The sequence below is a fragment of the Nerophis ophidion genome, linkage group LG21 (assembly GCF_033978795.1).
Source record: "Nerophis ophidion isolate RoL-2023_Sa linkage group LG21, RoL_Noph_v1.0, whole genome shotgun sequence".
Classification (NCBI taxonomy): Eukaryota; Metazoa; Chordata; class Actinopteri; order Syngnathiformes; family Syngnathidae; genus Nerophis; species Nerophis ophidion.
Genome location: NC_084631.1, coordinates 15,373,296 through 15,384,945, shown reverse-complemented (window position 1 = coordinate 15,384,945; position 11,650 = coordinate 15,373,296). Strand labels below are relative to the sequence as shown.

Sequence of the window (11,650 nt, the reverse complement as noted above, 5' to 3'; positions counted from 1 at the left end):
AATATGGAAACCCATTTTCAGATTGTGTCCCTATCAAAATATCACATTTATTGACATTCCTGCAAAATCACAACTCAGAGCTTGTTGGTCTAGTTGTATAATTTTTGCCTGATGTCTGGGGTTCAATTCTTGAAAAAGCTTTTGTTCATTTATGAATGAAAATTGTCCCTTTTGGGATCACGGGAGGTGCTGGAGCCTATCTCCACACAGAAAGACCCCAAGCCCGGGGATCAAACCCAGGATCTTCCTACTGTGACTAACCCCTGTTTTACTGTGCAGTCGCATCAACAGAAAATGTGAAATCTGCCATCCAATCTTCCTTCATCTGGGAGCTCTGGGATGCATTTGCCTTTCTTCTCGCAAAACTCTCGAAACTTTGTTCTCAGGTCCCATAGTCTTTTTTTTAAATTATGTATTTATTTATTTATTTTTAATTAATTAATTAATTTTTTAAAACATTTTTCCCAGGCTCAGCCATCTGGCAGCTGTGTGGAAGCCGATGTCACTATGCTCTGTCTTGTGCTCCTCCATTTATCTAACAAACTGCCCGTGATTCGATGATGGTGTCCTGATGAAGTCACAAAACGGCGCATCCTGAAGCAGATTGTCAGAAAAGCGGCTTTAAGATGATCTCTAAAACATGATCCATGCAACATTTTGACCAAATAACCACCAATACATGTTATGTAGACCACAAGGAAGTGTTTTACATTTAGAAAAAAAACACAAAAAATAATATGATTCTTTTAATGCACCCCAAATTCGGTGCGCCTTTTGTATGAAAAGTGACCCGACTATACCCGATGCAACTTATGGTCCGGAAAATATGGTACAAATAAATATTTAATGGCAATAAATATTTTGACTAGTATTACTGTTATTTATTTTATATGATTGCAATAATCATATTATTGTTATCAATATTGTTGTGTTTACTAAGGGGAGATGATGACACAGTTCCACAAGAGGGCGGTATATATATATATATATATATATATATATATATATATATATATATATATATATATATATATATATATATATATATATATATATATATGTAGGAGTGGGAAAAAATCACAAGACTACTTCATCTCTACAGAACTGTTTCATGAGGGGTTCCCTCAATCATCAGGAGATTTTAATGGAAGCATTCACATACAATGGTTTATATAGGGCACAGAGTGGGTGGGTACAGGCAGGCGTATGGTGTGGTGATTGGCTCATGTGTTACCTAGGAGGTGTTTCCGTCTGTGGCGGCATGTTGAAATGATTTCACTGCGCTTGTTGAGGGATGATAGATCTGGATGATATATAATAAACAGTTTCTCTTTTAAGGATAGGTTGCATCTTTTATTACCACTGTTGTAAGGTGTGCTGGATGCAAGAATTTGCCAGGTTATTGAATATTCAACATTATTGTCTTTGAGGTTCCAAATGTGTTTGATGAGTTCTGTAGAATTACGCAAAGTCTGGTTTCTAAAGGAGGCCTTGTGATTATTCCATCTTGTTTTGAACGCTCCTTCGGTTAATCCTACGTACGTGTCGGATGTGTTAATGTCCTTGCGTGTTACCTTTGCTTGGTAATTGACTGATGTCTGTAAGCACCTTCCGTTGAGAGGGCAATCAGGTTTCTTGCGACAGTTACATTCAATATCGGTTTCAGAGTCGTTTAGTCTGGGGGTAGGCAGATCTTTTGCAATTGCTTTGTTGTGGTTTGAAATGATTTGTTGCATGTTGTTCGTACAGCTGTAGCTCAATTTAATGTTGTTCTTGTTGAATATTTTTCTTAGGGTGTCGCCTTTGGGGAAGTGTTTGTCGAGCAGAGTGAGGAACTTGCGGCCAATGTTGGTTGAGACTTCTTTGCTGAATGGCGGATTGTACCAGATGATGTTGTTTCGTTTTCTGCTCTTTTTTGGTTGGTTTCCTGGAGTGGGTTCATAGGTGAGGGTGAAGTTGTATCCGCTTTCATCAAGTGCTTTCTGGTACGGGGGGGTTGCTTGGTCGAATTCAGCTTTGCTAGATGACAGCATCGATAGCCTTTTATTAATTCCGGTAGGTATTCTTTTCGTGGTGGTGGGTGGGTGGTTGCTGTCATGGTGCACGTATTGGAGTGTTGTGTTGGGTTTCGTGAATGGTTGGTAGCTGTTATTTCTCAGGTTGAAAGTGACGTCGAGGAAGTTGACGGTTTGCTTGTTGGCTTCAATCGTGATCCGTAGGCCGTTTTCTTTGAAGGTATTATATATAATATATATATATATATATATATATATACATGTATATATATATATATATATATATATATATATATATATATATATATATATATATATATATATTATATTATATATATATTATATTATATATATATATATATATATATATGTATATATATATATATATTATATATATATATATACATACTGATATATATATTATACTGATAGACGCGTGCCTGTTAGACGTGCTAACTAGCATGGGAATAATTCGGCGGCTACATCCAGCGGCCTGTGAAGCAGGGGAGTATAGTAGCAGCGGGGGCCGTCTACGGAGCAGACGCCAGCGGTGTGATCGGAAACGCGGATGTCGAGCGGGGCTAAAAACAAAGCAGAAGGCTAATACCCACAGAACACCACTTCCCTCCATCCTGAAGCCGGATTCAAATGGAAGATGCGAGACTACTGGTCTGGGTAAGGAGTCAGTTAAATTAGAACAAGTTTTTTCTGCTTTGAGTGTTTCAGAGTTGGACATGTGTTTTACTGAGGTGGCTAACTATGATGCGTGCAGTTTATCAAAGCAACAAACAAACAATCAGAAAATCCCCGTTACTGAGGTGGCTAACCATGATGCGTGCAGTTTATCAAAGCAACAATCAAACAATTGGAAAATTCCCGTCGTATCAATTCCTAGATATGGTCGTAATTATACTAAATGCACTGGGCATAATAAACACAATATTATTAATATTGCTACTACGGATAATTTGATCCAAAATTCCCTAAAACAGCCCACTACCTATAATATAGGTTTTTTAAACATAAGATCATTGTCTCCCAAAACGTTGTTAGTTAATGATATTATCAGAGACAACAATCTTAACGTCATCGGTCTCAGCGAAACCTGGCTTAAACCAAACGACTTTTTTGCGCTAAATGAGGCATGTCCTCCTAACTTTACACATGCGCATATTGCCCGTCCGCTTAAAAGGGGTGGGGGGGGGTCGCACTAATATACAACGAAAACTTTAACCTTAGTCCTAACATAAATAATAAATATAAATCGTTTGAGGTGCTTACTATGAGGGCTGTCACACCGCTGCCTCTACACCTGGCTGTTATCTACCGCCCCCCAGGGCCCTGTTCGGACTTTATCAATGAATTTTCAGAGTTTGTTGCTGATCTAGTGACACACGCCGATAATATAATCATAATGGGGGACTTTAATATCCATATGAATACCCCATCGGACCCTCCGTGCGTAGCGCTCCAGACTATAATTGATAGCTGTGGTCTCACACAAATAATAAATGAACCCACGCATCGCAACGGTAATACGATAGACCTAGTACTTGTCAGGGGTATCACCGTTTCCAAAGTTACGATACTCCCGTATACTAAAGTATTGTCCGATCATTACCTTATAAAATTCGAGGTTCAGACGCATGTTCGTCAAACTAATAATAATAATAACTGCTATAGCAGCCGCAACATTAATACGGCCACAACAACAACTCTTGCTGACCTACTGCCCTCGGTAATGGCCCCATTCCCAAAATATGTTGGCTCTATTGATAACCTCACTAACAACTTTAACGACGCCCTGCGCGAAACCATTGATAACATAGCACCGCTAAAGTTAAAAAAGGCTCCAAAAAAGCGCACCCCATGGTTTACAGAAGAAACTAGAGCTCAGAAATTATTATGTAGAAAGCTGGAACGCAAATGGCGCACGACTAAACTTGAAGTGCACCATCAAGCATGGAGTGATGGTTTAATAACTTATAAACGCATGCTTACCTTAGCTAAAGCTAAATATTACTCAAATCTCATCCACCGTAATAAAAACGATCCTAAATTTTTATTTAGTACGGTAGCATCGCTAACCCAACAAGGGACCCCTTCCAGTAGCTCCACCCACTCAGCTGATGACTTTATGCAATTCTTTAGTAAGAAAATTTAAGTCATTAGAAAGGAGATTAAAAACAATGCGTCCCAGCTATAACGGGGTTCTATTAACACTGATACGATTGTATATACGGCGGATACTGCCCTCCAAAATAGTTTCTCTCGTTTTGAGGAAATAACATTAGAGGAATTGTTACAACATGTAAATGGAATAAAACAAACAACATGTTTACTTGACCCTCTTCCTGGGAAATTGATCAAGGAGCTCTTTGTATTATTAGGTCCATCAGTGCTAAATATTATAAACTTATCACTTTCCTCGGGCACTGTTCCCCTAGCATTCAAAAAAGCGGTTATTCATCCTCTTCTTAAAAGACCTAACCTCGATCCTGACCTCATGGTAAACTACCGACCGGTGTCTCACCTTCCCTTTATTTCAAAAATCCTCGAAAAAATTGTTGCGGAGCAGTTAAATGAACAATTAGCGTCTAACAATCTATGTGAAACCTTTCAATCCGGTTTCAGGGCAAATCACTCCACGGAGACAGCCCTCGCAAAAATGACTAAAGATCTATTGCTAACGATGGATTCTGATGCGTCATCTATGTTGCTGCTCCTCGATCTTAGCGCTGCTTTCGATACTGTCGATCATAATATTTTATTAGAACGTATCAAAACACGAATTGGTATGTCAGACTTAGCCCTGTCTTGGTTTAACTCTTATCTTACTGATAGGATGCAGTGTGTCTCCCATAACAATGTGACCTCGGACTATGTTAAGGTAACGTGTGGAGTTCCCCAGGGTTCGGTCCTTGGCCCTGCACTCTTCAGCATCTACATGCTGCCGCTAGGTGACATCATACGCAAATACGGTGTTAGCTTTCACTGTTATGATGATGACACCCAACTCTACATGCCCCTAAAGCTGACCAACACGCCGGATTGTAGTCAGCTGGAGGCGTGTCTTAATGAAATTAAACAAGGGATGTCCGCTAACTTTTTGCAACTCAACGCCAAAAAAACGGAAATGCTGATTATCGGTCCTGCTAGACACCGAACTCTATTTAATGATACAACTCTAACATTTGACAACCAAACAATTAAACAAGGCGACACGGTAAAGAATCTGGGTATTATCTTTGACCCAACGCTCTCCTTTGAGGCACACATTAAAAGCGTTACTAAAACGGCCTTCTTTCATCTCCGTAATATCGCAAAAATTCGCTCCATTTTGTCCACTAAAGACGCTGAGATCATTATCCATGCGTTTGTTACGTCTCGCCTCGACTACTATAACGTATTATTTTCGGGTCTCCCCATGTCTAGCATTAAAGATTACAGTTGGTACAAAATGCGGCTGCTAGACTTTTGACAAGAACAAGAAAGTTTGATCACATTACGCCTGTACTGGCTCACCTTCACTGGCTTCCTGTGCACTTAAGATGTGACTTTAAGGTTTTACTACTTACGTATAAAATACTACACGGTCTAGCTCCATCCTATCTTGCCGATTGTATTGTACCATATGTCCCGGCAAGAAATCTGCGTTCAAAAGACTCCGGCTTATTAATGATTTCCAAAGCCCAAAAAAAGTCTGCGGGCTATAGAGCTTTTTCATTTCGGGCTCCAGTACTCTGGAATGCCCTCCCGGTAACAGTTCGAGATGCCACCTCAGTAGAAGCATTTAAGTCTTTAAATAGACTCCCTTTTTAGACCAGTTGATCTGCCGTTTCTTTTCTTTTTCTTCTATGTCCCACTCTCCCTTGTGGAGGGGGTCCGGTCTGATCCGGTGGCCATGTACTGCTTGCCTGTGTATCGGCTGGGGACATCTCTGCGCTGCTGATCCGCCTCCGCTTGGGATGGTTTCCTGCTGGCTCCGCTGTGAACGGGACTCTCGCTGCTGTGTTGGATCCGCTTTGCACTGGACTCTCGCGACTGTGTTGGATCCATTATGGATTGAACTTTCACAGTATCATGTTAGACCCGCTCGACATCCATTGCTTTCCTCCTCTCCAAGGGTCTCATAGTTATTATTGTCACCGATGTCCCACTGAGTGTGAATTTTCCTTGCCCTTATGTGGGCCTACCGAGGATGTCGTAGTGGTTTGTGCATCCCTTTGAGACACTAGTGATTTAGGGCTATATAAGTAAACATTCATTGATTGATTGATTGATATATATATATATATATATATACACACACACACACACACACACACACACACACACATAGGGCAGCACGGTGTGACAGGGTTTAGTGCATTCGCCTCACAATACAAAAGTCCCAATTAGTCCTGGGTTCAATCTCGGGCTCGGGATCTTTCTGTGTGGAGTTTCCATGTCCACTCCGTGAATGCGTGGGTTCCCTCCGGGTACTGCGACTTAATCCCACTGCCAAAAACATGCACATGGGGATAGGTTAATTGGCAACACTAAATGGTCCCTAGTGTGTGAATGTGAGTGTGAATGTTGTCTGTCCATCTGTGTTGGCCCTGCGATGAGGTGGAGACTTGCCCAGGGTGTAATCCGCCTTCCATCCAATTGTAGCTGAAATAGGCTCCAACGCTCCCCCGCGACCCCGAAGAGAATAAGCGGGAGAAGATGGATGGACATATATATATATATATATATATATGTATATAGATATATATACATATATATATATATGTATGAGTGGGAAAAATATCACAAGACTACTTCATCTCTACAGAACTGTTTCATGAGGGGTTCCCTCAATCATCAGGAGATTTTGAAAATCTAAAAGCTGAAAATCTCCTGATGATTGAGGGAACCCCTCATGAAACAGTTCTGTAGAGATGACGTAGTCTTGTGATTTTTTTCCCACACATACATGTTGCGCTCTACCCCGGTATCGAGCACTATTCCCTGGATAATCCAATCAAGACATATACATATATAGTACTATAATACACCGCATGGTGCAAGCTGGACACATCATCAGTGATTCTCCCGGGGTCATAGGGTGTTTCGGGTCTTAATCAGACACCCTCACCCGGGCGACCCAGCCGAGGAATATCAGTCCCTCGACTTGTGTCCAGGTAGCGCACTACGCCACGCGTCCCCCCTCCTCAACCAGAGCCAACGTGAAGCCTTTTCAGACGCTTCCAAGATGTTTTTTATGGCTCTTCGCCTGTGCAGTCCACAAATTCCAAGGAGCCCCAGGACACGGTGTAAGGACTTGCCTACAAAACCCCTGCAGCCCACCTCAATAGGCTCGCAGCGGGCCTTCCACCCGTTCCTCCGGCAGTCAGCCACAAGATCTGCATATTTCGCCCTCTTCCTTTCCTGAGCTTCCTCCATTCTGTCCTCCCAGGGGACAGTTAGTTCAAGGAGCACCACCTGCTTGCTGGTTCCAGACATCAATACCATGTCTGGCCGTAGTGTTGTGGTTGCAATGATGTCTGGGAATTGCAACTGCCTTCCTAGATCAACCAAGAGCTGCCAGTCCCTTGCTGTTGTTAGCAGGCCACCCTGGGTCTTCTTGGAGGGTTGAGGTTTCTCTCCTGCTCGGACAAAGGCAATTGTGCTCTTAGTTGGGTGTTGCCGCTTACTGGTGTTGATGCCAGTGCAGATAGTGTCTGCTATTGCCCGCAGGACCTGGTCGTGGCGCCACCGGTACCTGCCATCTCCCAATGCCTTTGAGCAACAGCTGAGGATGTGTTGTAATGATCCTCTTTTCTGACAGAGCTGGCACACAGGTGTGTCTATCAGGCCCCAGGTAAATAAGTTAGCAGGGCTTGGGAGGACATCATAAACTGACTGGACCAAGAACTTAAACTGGTGTGGCTCCGCTTTCAAAAGTTCGGTCCAGGTGATCTTGCGACCAGCTATGTGCTCCCACTTCGTCCAGGCCCCCTGCTTGCTCATTCCCACCACTCTGCTGAAGCGAGCCTCTTCCACCTCGGCGCGAACCTCCTCTTGGACCAACTTTCTCCTTTCCTTTCCTCTGGCTCTGCTGTAGCTTGGTTTGGTGTTACTACCCAGCCCAGCCCGACCAGTAGCTACGGTTCCCACCACGGTGCTGTGCCGCAACCTCGCCTCTGCCCGCTCCACTGCATCCTGGGCACGCCACTTCCTTCCTGTTCTGACCTCCACACCTGCTGACGATACTTTCCCATCAGCAGAATCTCTGTAGAGCAGGACTTCTCTGGCCCTGGAAACCTTGAACTCCTCTGCCAGACTACTGAAAGGAAGCTGCAGCTTGGTGTTGTGCCCAAACATAGCAATGCTGCTTAGGCTCCGTGGCAGACCCAGCCACCTGCGCAGGGACGAGCTGATCTTCCTCTCGAATCCCTCCACGATGGTCATTGGGAATTCGTACATCAGCAGCGGCCAGAGGATACGAGGCAGGATGCCATGCTGATATATCCAGGCTTTGAACTTCCCTGGAAGTCCCGACTTGTCCACCGCTGAGAGCCACATGTTGAGGTTATCGCTGGTAGCTTGACGTGCAGCGGAATCCTTCAGATCACCAGTGAAGAGCTTGCCCAGGCTCTTCACTGGCTTTTCTGACACAGATGGAATTTGGATGTCTGCCAGACTGAAGCGAAAGTGTTCGGATACTTTACCCTTCCTCAAGACCAAGGACCTAGACTTAGAGGGCTTGAAACTCATTCTTGCCCAACTAATGAGTCGATCAAGGCCTTGAAGGAGCCATCTGCATCCAGACACTGATGTTGTGGTTACCGTGAGATCATCCATGAATGCTCTAATCGGAAGTTGCCGGGTGCCGGATTTGGACAAAGGACCTCTGCACTCTACTTCCGCAGACTTCACGAGCATATTCATGGCCAGTGCAAACAGGGACACAGAGATTGTACAGCCTGTGATGATGCCTTTCTCCAGACGATGCCAATCTGATGTTGAAGTGCCAGAGGACACCCTCAGACTAAAGTTGTTGTAATAGTCGAGCATGAGATTGCGAATCTTCTCTGGAACATGGTATCTGCTCAGAGACAATTCCACCAACTTGTGTGGAATAGACCCATAAGCATTGGCGAGGTCCAGCCACAGTACTGTCAAATCGCCTCTGTTCTCTCGCGCCTCACGGATCAGCTGTGTTACCACACCAGTGTGTTCGATGCACCCTGGAACTCCTGGGACTCCTCCCTTCTGTACCGAGGTGTCAATATAGGTGTTCTTCAGGAGAAATCCCATGAGGCGATTGGAAACGATCTTGAAGAAAGTCTTGCACTCAATACTGAGGAGGGAGATTGTCCTGAACTGCTCGATGTTCCTTGCGTTTTCCTCCTTGGGAATCCATACTCCCTCTGCGTACGTCCACTGCTGAGGTACTTTCCCTCTTTTCCAGATCACTCGGAAGATTTTCCAAAGACGCTCCAACAGGCGGGGACACTGTTTGAAGACCTTGTAAGGAACTCCACTTGGGCCTGGTGCTGATGCTGTTCTGGCAGATTTGATTACCTCTTTAACTTCTTTCAGAGTTGGTTCACTGGTGTCAAACAGGGTGCAGGGTTCTGGTGGGCATATGAGGGCTGCACAGTGGCCGAGGTCTTGCTCTCTCATGCCGTCGCTGTAGGTGTTCTTGATGTGGAGGTTGATTTCCTCCTCGGGACATGAGAGTTGACCACTGCGTTTTTCTCCCAGCAGCTTCTTTGCGAATCCAAATGGATTTGCAATGAAGGCACTGCGCTTGCGGGCCCTTTCCTTGCCTCTCTTCCTGTGCCACTCGGCACGTCGCAGGGTGAGTAGTTTATCCCTTACCACACCCCTCAGTTCTGCCAAGGCTGCCTTCTCATTGTCACTTGCCTTCCTGTACTGGCTCCTGAGTACTCTCAGTTCTTGTCTGAGTTGGGAAATCTTGGTTTCTCGCCGGTTTGGAATTGGTGCTGCAGTTGTAGTCTTGGTAGCGCGTTGTTTCTTGATGCCAAACCTGTCTGATGCAATGCTTATTATGAACATGCTCATTGTCTTGAGCCTCTGGTCCACATTACCCTTGGCTGTTGCTTCCAGGGCTGTAGTAACATCTTCATCAAACTGTTTCCACTCTGACTCCTTGTTGGCAGCGGGCCACAATATCCGACGATGTTCTGACGGTTTGCTTTGGGGATGCGCCGGTGGTGCTTGGAGGTTCTGGGCACTGTGGGTAGTGTCCGGGCCTGGATCCTCCTCCGTCTCATCAGGTGCCGTACAGGGTACTGGCACTGTGCGTTGCACCACGGATTTCCTTAGGCAGCCCATCTTGGTCTGATGTATCTTTACACCAGTCGGGTTTTTGCAGACCTTGCCACATTTGCAGACTGCACTCGTAGTCAATTTTTCATTCGCAGGGGTCGTTACCAGAAAATCTGTCCATTCGGGGCGCTCATTCTCCCCCCCTCTCGGGCGCCCCTGGGGGTATATCTCTTTAGGGTTTTTCGTAGCGTTGTATGGGTGCTCCCTTGCGAGAGCTGCAGCTTGGGATGCTACCCCTCCCTGCCCCGGTTGCCGTCTTTCCAGGCTGTCAACTGTCTCTCCAGTTGTCACCACACTTTCGGGGTTGTCATCCAGCCTCTTTCTGGAAGTCAATGGCGCTGCCATACTGGATTAGTACTATAATACACCGCATGGTGCAAGCTGGACACATCATCAGTCATTCTCCCGGGGTCATAGGGTGTTTCGGGTCTTAATCAGACACCCTCACCCGGGCGACCCAGCCGAGGATGATCAGTCCCTCGACTTGTGTCCAGGTAGCGCACTACGCCACGCGTCCCCCCTCCTCAACCAGAGCCAACGTGAGGCCTTTTCAGACGCTTCCAAGATGTATATATATATATATATATATATATATATATATATATATATATATATATAGATACAGATATAGATATAGATATAGATATAGATATATATATATATATATATATATATATATATATATATATATATATATATATATATATATATATATATGTATATATATATCTATATCTATATCTATATTTGTATCTATATATATATATATATATATATATATATATATATATATATATATGTATATATATATATATATATATATATATATAATAATGAACATGATACTAATATACTTAAGGAAAATAGAGTGTGTGACAAAATCCAAAAGAAAATGGGTGACAGACTATGTGTAGTATTTAACTGGAGCGTTTTACCGTCAATGTTGGAGGTGCGTGTTGAGAGGAGCGGTGCTGTCGACAAGGGCAAGGCAGGCAGAGTTGTCCAGGGGCGGAAGCGGGGTCGAGCGACAGGAGCAGGTCGTCATAGTCCGGGGGCAAGCGAGGAGTCCAGAACCAAGAAGCGCACGACAGGCAGGGAAGATCCATGAATTGATTAAGGTGGACCTCGACTTGAACAAGTTGAAAAACTTATTTGGATGTTACCATTTAGTGGTCAATTGTACGGAATATGTACTGTACTATGCAATCTACTAATGAAAGTTTCAATCAATCAATCAACCAATCAATCAATCAATCAATCAATCAATCAATCAATCAATCCAGGAGCACAAGACGCATAGCTTGACTCCG

At 44.1% G+C, this 11,650-nt stretch overlaps 1 protein-coding gene across 1 annotated transcript; it reads right to left on the bottom strand.

The window, feature by feature from the left end:
• Positions 1-6,986: 6,986 nt before the first annotated feature.
• On the bottom strand, positions 6,987-10,361 carry LOC133539451 (uncharacterized). The gene has a single exon (XM_061881451.1). It carries the CDS (start codon positions 10,344-10,346, stop codon positions 7,161-7,163), a length of 3,186 nt encoding a protein of 1,061 aa, XP_061737435.1. The 5' UTR covers positions 10,347-10,361; the 3' UTR covers positions 6,987-7,160.
• Between the last annotated feature and the right edge of the window lie 1,289 nt (positions 10,362-11,650).